Raw genomic sequence first — 13,287 nt, forward strand, 5'->3', positions numbered from 1 at the left:
ATATGGCTTTTGCTGGCTTTTTAAACCGTCTTTCACTAATTTACTGTATTTCTCTCTTCCTGGCAGCATCCCTTCTTGAAACTGGCCAAACCTCTGTCTAGCCTGACACCACTGATCTTGGCAGCCAAAGAAGCAATGAAGAGTAACCGCTAACATTACTGCCACAGCCTTCATCCTTTTTTTGTTTGTTTGTATTTTACAAATCTTTATAATATATGACATTGTTACACCTCGGGGGGGTGGGAAGGGATTTTGGTGGGGGGGAAACGTCTGCAAAAGGGAAGAAACTGTCATCCAGAAGACACCCAAAATGAATTGTGGTGACTCTAGTGATCCCTGTCTGGGGTCCAGAAGGAACTGAGGACATTTTTTTTTTATTTTTTTTTTTCCCTTTTTTTCCACACAGCCCAGAAATGCCACTTACTGTGCCCAGGGTTTTAAGGGTTTTTAATGACTTCACTGTAACAACTCCCATTCATTGTACCCTTCTGGGTACTTTCAATACTTGAATGACAGATTCAAGCTTTCAGAGAGCAGTACTAATTTTGCCTGCTGGTCTCTTTCACTCTCCTCTTCCTCCCCTTTACCTGTCTAGTTTCAAATCACTCTAGTAAGCTCCCATATGACTAGATTCACGGCAAGTGTGACAATGTGAAGGTACATCTTGCCCCTCATTTCCTTTACAGATTAGCTGTCGCTGTACTGTAGAATTGATAACCTGGCTACTTAAGAAATCGTAATGTGTTGAGATGTTTTTCACTTTTTAAGATGAATATGGAGAGGGGGGAAGAGAAGTATTCAGCTGTTTCTCATATGCCTGTGCTCTGGGGACTTTTAATCAAAGGTGTGGCCTCTGTGGAAACTTAATGATGGATCGAGTCTTTGGATGTTGGTTTATCGATATGTAGGTAGGGGTCAGATACTTTATTTATGATCAAATGATCAGCTATTAGTCAGGGCAAGAAAAAATTCCAGCTGTCTTCCTGTCTGCTCTGTATTTTTTCCCTGTTAGACTTGCTGGCCAGAAGCTTGAGGGATAACGTGCTTGGTGCGGTGGGTGGTTCAAAAACATGTATTGTATCTGTGCTCTGATTTGGGCTTTGGAAGTTATGCTGGTGCCTTTGACTTTTTTATTTTACATTTCCCTTCTTTGTATCAAATACATTTTTGTATATGTTGTATTTTTTTTCCCCAAGCAAATAATGCATCAACCTATGGAGTTGTCAGTTTAAGTATTAGAGCTATTTTTTCCAGTTTTGTATGTGCTCCGTTTGTACTAATGAAATCAGAAGAACGAATAATCGGATCTGAGGACACTGAAGATACATGAGTTTTTAAATATGATTCAAAAAGAAGATTATGAACACCTGGAAATGCCAGAGCGCTGTTCTGAGAAGACGAAAGCTGAGGGGGGAGAACAGCGCTGTCAGACATTCATGGGGCTTATTTGACTGGCTCATTCAAGGTTGAGGAGACATGATGTGTCACGCTGATCCTTTCTCACTAAAGACATTGTACCAACTAGAATGGCTGAAGTCAAACATGCAATGCAAGAAAAAGTGCCTCCCTCTGAAGGACAGTGAGCAACTTGAGCAGTTGAGTTCTTGGGGTGTTACCAGGGGCAAGTGTAGAAGAGCCTGTGCTGCGGCTTCTTCTAGTGCTACAGTCTATGCATTTCAACTTCCCCAACAGTTTAACGAAGAGCCAACTGTGGTGACAATGTGCCAAATGATTCTGTGAAAGAACAACCATTACTTTAGTGGGATTTTACCGCACTCCCAGTGGGGCAGGACCTGGGACAGGTAGGGTTATGGCTGCATATGGACAGAGGACCCTGAATAAAATTTTTTTTGCACACTTTTACAAACGTTGCTGGCAGAAGATAGAAGACATTTTCAGATAATTTCAGTATTTGTATAGTGATAGAGGTAACTATGTTTTGGAGACTGGTAGCCAAGGTATGACAAAACCAACTTCCAGTTGAGAGCAGCTGGCCAGAACAGTGGGGGTTATTTGTGCCGATGGTGGAGGGGGAGTTGGGGCTGGGGTCTTGCAGCATCCGCTGCTGCGGCTCACTAGCTACTGGGAATTGGTGTGGTACCAACACGATGCCTTGTGCAGGGCACTACAGTAGCGCAGTACAGCTTGTATGCTACTCTTGCGTGGTAGTAAAAATTAATGTCGGGTAAATTATGTTAGCTGCTCCATCACAGGAACAAATCCCTCTAGCTCTAAGTGTAAGAATAGTTACAGTTTTAAATTCAAGGAAGTGTCTCATTCCAGGCAAGGAAACCTAGATGCATTTCCCAGGCAAAATGTATTACGAGCCACGGACACTGTACACACTGTAATGGCAATGCCCCGGGTTGGGCGCGTCTGGCTCCCTGACCAAATGAAGTAGCGAGGAAGCTTGGCTGAGAAAATAGAACTGTCATACCAATGATTCCCTCTTCGTCCATTGCTGGCAGTGGACTTTGTGAAACTCCTTGTGCCAGAGTTAAACTGGGAGCTTTTCTTTCTTTCTTTCTTCTTTTTTTTTTTTTTTTCCTTATTTTTTTATGGCGCAATCTAGGCAGTAAGATACCTTGCAATAAATTTAATTGTTTTTAAATAGAAAACCAAGAAATCTTAAGTAATTTTAACTTATTAGTTCACTTTTCTTGGTGAATGAGAACGGTTTAAAACATGTTACAAAATTTGTCCGATTTAGTCTACTTTGGAGATGATTTCCAGACTTTCAACCGTCTTGGCACACAAAACTTGGCCCAGGCCAGAGGTTACCAAAACATACCCCAGTGCCTGGCCGGGTGACCTGGAAGGTGCTTAGCTCTGAGGCTGAGACATGCCCACCGCTCCCCCAGCAGCTTTGTTGTTGGAGGGTGAGGTTCCTCTCCCCACTGCCAGGAATCGGGGTCAGAGATGGAGCTGGCAGAAGAGGAGAGCCGTGAGGAGGTTGCTGTGCCGTGCTTTTGTCTCGCAGTGTGGCGGGCATTGGTTTTCCAGTGATGTCAGCTGCATGTGTCTGCAGGAATAAAAAATGCAAGCCGTGTTTGGTTTTTTTCCCCTGATGGGAGCAGATCGGTGTCCTTAAGACTTGCTGCAGGGCTGTTCGACTCTGCTGTGTCACTAGGGCAGGCAGACAGAGACCAGCCAGAGTTTGTGTGGATGACAAGGGAAGGATTGCATCGGAAGGTGCTGGGATTCCTGTGTGTCTCACTTTCGTGTGCCAGCATGAGATCCTGAGTCAGGATCCAAGATGCGTGGGGTGGTATGAAGCGCACCATGCGTGGCGTGCTCGGTTGGGTGTGTGTGCAGCTGGGCATCTTGTGGCAGAGACGCAAGTGTGCGGGGAACGTGTGACTCCTGGGCTTTGCTTGTTGGTGTAGAATAAACTGGGCTTCTCATTAAAAGCAACCGTGGCGCTGGGAACGTGCACTTTGACCTGCCTTAGGTGTTAATGAGACTAATTGTGGGCTTCATCCTGGCTCTCCAGTGCAGGGAGGTGCAAAAGTGTAGCTGGAGCAGATGGGAGAGGCTGGGTCCCTTGGTCGGAGGGGTGGTGGGTGGGCTGGGGAGGAGGCAAGAAGGTTGTTAAGGGTCTCCAGCTGGGGTTAAATAATTAAATGTCTCTGGTCTGTTCTTCCCTCTGTTCCTCACGCTGTCAATGGAGATGGAAGTAGGTGCAAGCTTTCTTTTTATTTTTTTAACTGTCTTCAGATTTTAATGTTGCCTTTTGTGTAATTTAATCCCATTATGTTATTTAATTGTTACTGCAATATTAACTACTGTATTTGTTGACTTTGTTTAATAACTGTTCTTTCAGGGCTAGAAATAAACTTTTAAAAAACATTTGGGTTTTTTTCCCCCCGTTCCCCATCATGAGTTTATACCTTCTAAGACAAGACTAGCTGAAAAGAGTACATGTTTAGATGTCTTAATGAGATTAACAGAATGTATTTGTTTGTAATTAAGCTTATGAATGCTTTAATTACGATGGATATAATTTTATGCTATACTAGCCTGTCCTGTTTCTTTATAAATTTTTACTACTCATCGGTGTCTGTACCAGCCTCGTGGTAGCTGCAGGCTTTCCTTGCTGCCACGCGCTGCTGGTGGGTGGCTGTGCCTCCTGCAGAGCTCCAGGTCACCGACGGGAGGAGAGCAGCTCTGAAACACCCTTTTCACCCAACGTGGAAGCAAGGATCCTCACCTTTCTTGCGAAGGGAGCAGAGCAAAGACCAGCCTAGTTCATCACGGTCACATCTTCCACCACCCGTTCGCCTTCTGGTAGTGCCTGGGGTGGGACTGATGGGCCAGTAAACTGCCATCGTGGCAATGTGATGATGTTCCGCTAACTGTTCCAAACAAGACTGCTCTATTGCACTGTGAATATCATCCAGCATTCTACATACAAACGTGTGTCTGCACAGGCTACGTGGGGAATGACCTGTCCTGATGCCCACTCCAAAGGCATGGCTCTTGGCTCTGCCCTGCCTCCGCTCATCAGCGCTGGACCAGCAGAGCCGAAGGGTCAAGGATGTAGCTCGCCTGGGCCTTGGGACGAGACTGCTGGTGCCCGCTGGCTGGCTGCAGAGAGTCGCTTGTGTTTGTCATTGCACCAGTAAAAATGCTGTGGCGTGCTGGCGTGGCAGTCTAGCTACAGGAACGGACGTCTACATGAATTTACTCTGGGGTTGAGAGCGGTTCAGTTAAGATCCGGGTCAAGTTTCCGTCTTGGTTGCGAATGTCGAGGACTCACCATGTCGTGCGTTTCCCGTGTGTTGTTGGGAAATTCTCTTCCCCTTTCTTGCATGTTGTACAAGCTTTGCTCATACCACTGACAAGGGAAATGAAGAAACCACTCGTCTTCAGAAGCCTTTCCAACCAGACATGAGAATGTTGTTTTGCACAAAGCACTGTCTCTTCAGGTTAATGAATTTGTTGTAGTATCTTTTGTCTTTATATATAATTGACCCTTTATGCATTTAAACTGATGTTCTCTAACACTGCATTTAAGTGATTTTGCATTTAATTTATGGGGGGGTGTGGGGGGGAGTTGACAAGAGGAGGAAGAAGGTGCTTAGCGGAACTCCGTAGTTAGCTAGGTGTTGGTACTTGTGCTGCTGGAAGGAGAGCAGGGGTTTGGCTGAGTATGGCTTGCACAAGTTGAAAGTTGCTAGTCTTCGCTTGATAAATCCTACTAAGTCTTGTGTAAACTTGCTCATCCCTTGCGTATACTTGGCCTAGACTAGAACCAAGAGCAGCTCCATCTTTTTGGATCTGTTTATTCAAGATTGGGCATTAAAACGTACTCAAGATAGTTAAGTCGGGGGCAGCGATTTCTCCCTTTCGGGCCTGCTGTTTGCTTGCAGTGAGTTTACTGCAGAGCTGAGCACAATTATTTGGACTTCGCCAGCAACGCGCTGGTTAAAAACAGGATGGCTGAAAACTGAGCATCTTTATTTCTAATTAGTGTTTTCACAGCGGTGCCTGAAGAAAAGCATTGGGTGTCAGCACAGTTCATGGCTTGTGTGCAAGCACAGCAGTGGTCTGCAAATGCCTGCTCCCAGCTGGTTTGTTTCCCTATTTTTATAACTTGTATTTTGCTGTGAAGATTGTTTTTAATAAAAATAGCCATCTTCAGTCAGAGAGGTATGTGAAAGTGTGCTGAGCTCAGCGAAATTATTGATGTTGCCCTCCAGATGCGTGGAGGAAGCAGGTTCTTCTGAGAGCTTTTTTCCCTACTTTGAACTCCAGCCTTAAGAAGGATATTTTTTTTATTTTTTTTTTCCCCTTGAGCGGGGGAAATACAAGTGAGAACAATGAGTTTCTGACTAATGTCTCTACCTGCAGTCTTGTTTTGAGGGAAGCGGGCAGTGCCGATGCAGCTTTTCACGCTCGCTCCCTTACTGCAATGGTGATGCTGCTTTTTCCCGTTCTGTTTGTCGGTCGGGGTCTGCAGGGGGAATATCTTCCAGCACAGCGTAATGTCATTTCAGATCCCATTTACCGATTGACCTGATGATTGAAACTGTGTGTAGGGGCTGATTTGATTTTTTTTTTTTTTTTTTTATTTTTCTTTTTAATGGGATTTTCCCACTGGGAAGTTAATGATTGCTCATTCTCTTCAGGACACTGAAAGGCCACCAGACTTCTGCTTTGGAGAAGATGTGTTGAGTCAGTAGAGGAGAACGGGGCTGGCGTAGCAGACAGTATGTCTCAATGCACAGATGTGTCTCAATGCACAGACTCCAATTTCTGGTGTTTTCTGAAGGGCTTGTGAATGATGAATCTGGCTTGGTGTAACTGCACATCAGTGGAGAAGATGCTGATGTGACCCAGGGCATCTCCCCAGGCTGCTCTGGGGGGGGAGGAGGGGACAACAGATAGATGCTCTTTTCCCATACTGGGTATAGAGTGACCTTTCTAGGGACAGATGTCTCCCCTGAGTTCAAGGTTTACAGAGCCAGGGATAACACATTTTTGTTATTTTTTCCTCACAGCGAATGCTTGCTGTAAGGATTCAGGTCTTTTCACAAAGCACAATTAACTTGAGGCTGGTGCTGGGTTTCTGCTGCCTTGTGCAGCAGCTGGTGACCGGTGGCTGCTCCTGGGAAGCTCTCAGCCCACCTCCCTGCCCAGTAAAACTCGCCTTAAATAACCTTACAGCTGTACTGGGAGCTGGCTAGTACCTCCTGTGGGTGAAAATAGCACGGGGGGGGGGGCAGCCGGGGAGGTTCTGCTCAGCTTTTGTTACCCTTGGGTGGCTTAGGAGAGTAATGCATGTTTTACTTAACTGGAGATGCCAGCTTGTTCCTATCCCATGGCTTAAAAAAAAGAGAAAAAAGCAAAAAACCCAAAACATTTAAAATACCTGCATTTTAAGCAGCCCTGAAAGAAATTTGGTTTAGAAGACAACCCAGTATTTCAGCCACAGAAAAGTGGTTTTCAGTGGGAGTATCTGAATTTTTAGTCTTGTTTCCAGAAGAGCAGCCGTGCAAAGCTGCATGAGCTCATGGAGGTGTTTTGCTGTTGCAGGGGGTGAAGGTTTGCTCCAACACGGAACGTCCAGCGCGCCCTGCCTGCCACCAGCGCTGCCACCAGCTGCTTTGGCCTCTGCCACTGGTGTTATGAGGATAATTATGGGATTAAATAAGCAACAGCTTGCAGTTCCTCTCTCCAGCCGGGGTTAAGCGTCCCACAATTACAGGATGTGCCGTGGGCATAATTACAGGCGATGGATGGGAAACCGGTTTTAAAGATCTCTGAACATTTACTTCCGAAGGCCCAATTCAAACACTTGAAAAGAAGGGAAAAGTCGGTTCCTGCGGGAAGGAAGAGATGTTGGATTTTTTCCCGTTTTACCATGGGTGTCACAGTGTTTTCCCTGTCACAGCTGTGTTGGGAGGGAGGGGATGCGAATGCACTTGCTCCTTGGCCATTGGTGCGTGGCAGCTTTCCCCTGTTAAGAGTAACTGGAAACATTGGCGTCGGGGATGTTTATCCCCATTTTTTGCTGATCTGCATGAACCCTGCTCAGTGGCTGAGGTGTTCTCCACAGGGAAGCTCTGGAGATGCTCTCCAGGGGGGAGCTGGAAGAAGGCTCTGGTCTGCTCGGTTCAGCTGCTTATAGGAGCGGTTGAGCCGTGGCGTGGGGGCAGCCGTGGTGTTCCTCTGTGCAAACTGCCCGTCTGTCTCCTGCGTCCCGTGAGCCAGTGGTTCTCTTCCAAGGATCCAGGGGCATCAGCCCAATGCAAGTCCCCGAACGTCTTTGTTTCTGAAGATAAAACTGAAATAGTTTCTCTGCTTTTGAGAAACACAGAAGTAGGGGAGACACAAACTAATTGGATTGTGATGTTAGGTTTTTTTTAGTGGTGTGTTCTGCAGTGCCATATAGCTTGATCTGACCAGCACTTTGATGCTACCAGAAGTGAATTTTCATGAGGCCAAAAATACTAATTTTATGAGTCTCTTAAAGCATGTGTCATCTTCCTTTATTTGGGCAAGGTTGGTTGCTCATTTGAGGCGAAAGACGCACACATAGCCTGTCTTCTGGAGAGGGAAACGGGTTAAAAATGGTAAAATCATGCTATGTTTTGAGGCAGGTCAACCAAAGCCAGGGCAGTTCTGGTGGGAAGGAGGGGAGGGCTTGGACAATGGGCTGTTTGCAGCGTGGTTCCTCTCCTCGCTCATGTTTCCCAAGACTTCCAAAGCAAGTGCTGCTTGCGGCGATCGCTGGGGATGTGGTACCTTCCTAAAGCCGCCCTCGGGTGGGCACTAGGTGATAGAAATGACTGTGGGAACGAAGATGAAAGGAGGGAGAGTGTTGCAGGAGGAGATGCTGAGGCTGGCTGTGACCTTTCCAGACAGCTCCAAAAGGCCCTGCTGAACCAGCGTGTTTCTGTTCCGCTGCAGCAAGGACCGTGAGAGGCTGAGCATCTCCGGTGCCTTCCAAGTGTACGCTCCGGGTTCTCACGGGCCGCTCTGCATTGCCGTAGCCGGCTTGAGCTGTATTAAATGTCTCATCCCTGGCTCAAGTGTGCTTCAAACCTCTCTCCTGGCAATGTCTTCTATAAATGACTGGAGAGGGATAAAATAGCGTTAATAAAAGCTGTTGGCTCCTTGCATGTGGTGGGGTGATGAAGGGAGCCTGTGTCACCCACCTGTGCAAGGGTGCAGGACCAGGCTTTGCCCCGGGCATGGTGTACCCAGCGTGGTGGTCCCAGTGCCCGGCAGCTGTTTCACAGTTTGTCCCATCACTTGTTCCCATGGCAGCGGAGCCGGTGATGAAGGAAATGCCATTCTCCCTGTACGGAGAGGAATTGTGGGCTCAGGGTGGGGTAACTGCTGCCGTGGAGCAGGGAAGTGACCCAGAAGACACATGAAGAATTGTTTATGCTCTGTTAACCATGAGTTCCCGATAACGCGGCATTATCCACCCCATCCCACCCTTCCTGCCATGGCCTGTGCTGCTCCTGCGTTTCCCATCACTCCCTGTCCCCTTTCTTCCCGCAGACCCCGGCCATGTGGGATCCTGGGGGTCCCCAGTGACCTGCTGGAGCTGGTGCAGAGCCTGTGACCGCTGGAGCAAGCACGGTGTATTTTGCCACTTGTAGTTGCTGATGGCTCTGTTGTGTATTCGGAGGTGTAACCTGATGTGTTTAGGTGTTTAGATGGTGTGGGTTTCACAAGTTTGGCAGCGACAACACCATGGGGTGGTTTTGGTGGAGCTGGGAAAGATCCTGTCCCTGATATGTGTGTTACCAGCAGGAGGAGTTGAAATGTCACTGTCACTAAAATGCCACCTGCAGACCAACGGCACATGCAATTAGTGCTACAACAAACGAGGAGAGGTCTTCATCAAGACAAGGATAGGAAGCAGTAAGCAAGCTGGGCTTTCAGACTGGCTGAAGAGGGACTTTGCTGTGGCTGAAGGTGGCCCTGCCCCGGAGAAACGTGGGCTCCTTGCCCAGGCTGCTGGCTTTCTGAGGGTCCCCTGCCTCCCAGGCTTGGGGATCGGGGCAGTAGGTCGAGATTTTTGGTGCAAAGCAGAAACAAAATGAAGGTTTTTGCTGCTTCTGGAAGACCTGAGCAGCTCCGGGGAGCTACTGCGGGTTCTTGGATGTGACTGCTGGGAGCTGGAGGCTCAGCGACCGCGTGCTGAGATAACGCCGGGACCTGCGTGCTGGGACAAACACCTTGCTGGCGGGTCCAGGTGGGTGAGTGCATCAGCGCCCCGTGGCAGCAGGCATGGCCCTGCGAAGGAGGGGGCAGCACGTGCGGTGTTTCCCAAGCCTGCCGGGCTGCGCCACGTTTGCTTGCACACAGCTCTATAAAGGGGAGGCGCAGAGGCTCTCGCTGCTCCTTCCTGGGGTTTGGTCCAGTCTCTTCCCCAGCGCAGCCTTTGCTATGGCTGGCCTGAATGTCTCCATTGCTTTTTTTTTCCTGGTGGCTGGGGTGTGCCAGGCGCTCAGGCAGCTTTCCAAGAGGCTTCTGTCTCCTGGAGCGTATGGCTGCCTTGCCAGAGAACTTGCTGGCTCGTTACAGTTGTGTGCGAGCTGCCTTGAGCTGAAGATGCTGATGGAGATCGGCCCGTGGGGTGGTGGCTTTGGCCCAGATGTGGTCCTGACCCTGCTCTTCCTCCTCTTCGCTGTTCATGGTGTCTCTTTCGATGGAGCATCCGCCAACCCGACCGTGTCTCTCCAGGAGTTCCTGCTCCTCGAGTCCAGCCTCGCAGCAACGGCCACCAAGCTGCTGGCCCAGGGCGCGGGCACGGGGGCGGGCTGGGCTGTCACCAAGCTCTACTGGTCCTGGGAGCTGACACATTTCCACCTCATCCAGAACCTGATAGCGTCAGAGTGCAGCTCCTCTATCCACACGTCTCTGCACCACGCTGCCTTTGTGGAAGGCATCTGCTCTTTCTTTTTCCACCTTGTCCTTCTCAAGTTGCGGCAGAGTCACCCGATGTACCAGGTCCCTGTGCTGGCAGCGACTGTCACCTTCCTGACCTACACAGGTGAGCAGCACTTGCCTTTCTTTTTCTAAGCCATTTAGAAAAATACCTAATTTGTGGGGGAGTAACGGTCCCTTTTTCATCTTCCAGGACTTCATAGGTAACGATTACAAAGCCATTTATTTTCCAGTTATTTTGGAGAATAGTCATTTGAGGATGAAGACAGCAGTTCAGGATATCTAGGCAGCAGGTGAAATGTCAGCACGTGGGAAGCCATCGCTTGCCCCAAAACTGGGACCGCTCCTTGAATGTCTCCTGACGCAACCCCTTGGTCCCACACCGAGCTCTTCTGCTTCCTGCAAAGCTCCGGGCGGCAAGGGGGGGATTATTCCCCCACCTGCTGCCGTGGGCAGGCCAGGAGATGCAGCTGCCGATGCAGCAGAGACGCCGCTGGCAGCAGGAGGGGCGGCAGGAGGACCCAGCTTTATCGGCCTTTCAAAGGCTGCAAGTGAGACTGATGTCCACGCTTCTCCTCCCATGCAGCCGGGCCGTTCACGGGGGCCTTCTTCAACCCTGCCCTGGCCGCAGCCACCACTTTCCACTGCTCGGGGAGCAGCTTCTGGGACTACGCCCGGGTGTACTGGCTGGGGCCCCTCGCAGGTAGGGGCTGCCTGGGGGGTACCGGCGGGCGGGGGCTGGGGGCAATGTGCAGGGCAGAAATGCCGGGCAGAGCACAGACCTCCTGGGAAGGGGCTGAACTTGGGCCTCGCCAGTGGCAAGGGTCCTTTTCTGTCCTGCTTCCCTGTCACTTGAGTCAACTCTTTGCTGTCTGGTTTTTTTTGATTCAGTTTCTACGCGGGGCGTAGGCAAAACTCTCCACGAGGCCAAAGTTTGGGGGGTGTGTGTGTGTGTGTGAAGCAAAGGTGTTTTAGGGCAGCGATAGGCTGAGCTGTGCTGTTGAGGTTGTCCACAGCCTCAGGGTGACCGCGGGGAGCTGGGTAGGTGCTGCCCTGGACGCAGGGAGGGGGGACAGGAGGCTGCTGGCGTGGTTTATGACCCTCTTGGGCCAAAACACACCTTGCTTATTACATTACAGACACAATGGTTAAACCCTCCTTGAAGTAATATAACAAGGGTCTTTAGGTGTCAGTGGGGATCTTGGTGGTGCTGGAGCTACTTCTCAGTCGTGATGGAGGTTGTGGCAAGGACCTGAAAATCACTGCTGAGCCATGGGGAGCTGCTGGATGCAGCATGCGGAAGGGGTCGGTGCTTTCGTTGCAGGGATGCTCGCTGCCCTCTTCCTGTACCAAGGCAACATCCCACGACTCTTCCAGAAAAACCTCCTTTACAGTCAGAAGAGCAAATACAAGATACCCAAGGCAAGGGTGGCAGTGCACACAGAGGGTGACGAGCCGCAGCGCAAGAGAAAAGGGGAGAAGAGCAACTCTGAGCCTCGTGCCTGAGCCATGGTCGGGGCTGAGGAGGCCCCCGCAGCCCCTCTCCTGGGTTTCCCGGCCCAGAGGATTTTGCTGCTCGTCCCACCCAGCATCTGTCCTGCCTGTTCAGTCCCACCTGCAGGGTGAGATTATTTTTTTTAAGCATTGCAAAGGAATCAGCCAATCTGACCTTGCAGGATGTCTGAATCCCTGTGCTCCTTAGGGAGTAGCTTTGGAAGTCTCCCTGGAGAGCCCTAAATGTTTCAAGCCTGCATCGCTAGCTTGGGGCAGGGGCGGGGGGGAACCTAACACTTTTGCCTAAATTGATGGTTGTCTTATATTACCAGGAGCTTACAGAAAGTCAGGACCGTGGCATGGGTAGGCTTGAGCAACTCCCAGGGTATTGCACGATGCAACGCTTGAAACACCTTGGCCGGGTCTCCTGCAGCCATAAAACCAAAGCATAAATCAGAAACCACCTTGGAAACTTAGGGTGAGGAGGAAGCAGGCTTTGATCTTTCGAGTTACTAAATGTATGTTGGTCAAAAATTGGTGTTCTTTGAGTTAAACTAAGCTCCTTGAATTGCGTAGGCTGAACCTGTCAGTTCTTGGAGAGGAATTAATAATGCTCCAGGGCAAGGGGGTTCACTGGCCACAGAAGCCCCTGCCCCGTTGTGGATGTGGTGCTTAGTCTGGGTTTTGTGTGCTGTAAGGCATCAGGACACAGCACACAGTGTCTGCGGTTAAAAAATGAGACCCAGGCAGCTGGCGCGCAGCCAGTGTGGGTGAGCAAGTGCATCCCTGGGCTCCTCTCTGTGTCTACATGAAATGTTCCTAAAGATAAAATTATGGTTTGTGGCAATAATAATAATGATGATGATGAAAATAAATGTTGTGATTGGCATTTGGGTGAGTGATGTCATTCCTGCAAGCTCTGCAGAGGGCTATCAGCCCCATCTGATCCCTGAAAACGGGAGACACGGTGGAGATGTCCGAACTGCCTGCCCTGAAAGAGGGATGATCTGGGCGTAGACACCTGCTGGGTAAACGGGGTTCCCCCCAGGCAGTGCTGGGGGAGGGCACCCCGTGGGTGCTGCACCCTGGGGATCTCTCCAAGGGGAAGAGCAGGAGCTGGGGTGATCCCATGTGCAGCATCCCTGGGGCAGGCTGGATACCGAGCTGCTGCCCGCGGTCCCCCCCGCCCCTGCCGTGCCGCAGAAGGCCAGTTCCCCCATTTCGCAGAAAACAGTCAGTTTTGCAGCACCTCTCTGGGCAGGACAGTCCTGAGCTGAGTACGTCCTTGATGCACCACGGCTTTTCGGAGCCGGTGCGGGGTGCGTGTGTGGGGCGGGCTGTGCTTTGCATGCGAGTGGGCATGGGGGGGGTGCGATGCTCGGG

The 13,287-nt window shown here is 50.0% G+C and overlaps 2 protein-coding genes across 5 annotated transcripts in view; both read left to right on the forward strand.

The window, feature by feature from the left end:
- The window catches only part of PAK2 (p21 (RAC1) activated kinase 2), a 47,780-nt gene extending 42,776 nt beyond the window's left edge, over positions 1 to 5,004 (forward strand). For all 4 annotated transcript variants that reach the window (XM_040612527.1, XM_040612529.1, XM_040612528.1 and 1 more), the window contains one exon: positions 67 to 5,004. In XM_040612527.1, the coding sequence (XP_040468461.1) occupies positions 67 to 153 (87 nt within the window). In that variant the 3' untranslated portion in view covers positions 154 to 5,004. The remainder of the gene's footprint in view (positions 1 to 66) is intronic.
- A 4,729-nt stretch (positions 5,005 to 9,733) lies between these two features.
- LOC121097064 (aquaporin-12-like) lies at positions 9,734 to 12,063 on the forward strand. Its single transcript, XM_040613803.1, has 3 exons — positions 9,734 to 10,516; positions 10,997 to 11,113; positions 11,735 to 12,063. Exons 1-3 carry the CDS (start codon positions 9,751 to 9,753, stop codon positions 11,914 to 11,916), a joined length of 1,065 nt encoding a protein of 354 aa, XP_040469737.1. The 5' UTR covers positions 9,734 to 9,750; the 3' UTR covers positions 11,917 to 12,063.
- The last annotated feature ends 1,224 nt before the right edge of the window (positions 12,064 to 13,287 follow it).

Source organism: Falco naumanni, chromosome 13 (genome assembly GCF_017639655.2).
Source record: "Falco naumanni isolate bFalNau1 chromosome 13, bFalNau1.pat, whole genome shotgun sequence".
Classification (NCBI taxonomy): domain Eukaryota; kingdom Metazoa; phylum Chordata; class Aves; order Falconiformes; family Falconidae; genus Falco; species Falco naumanni.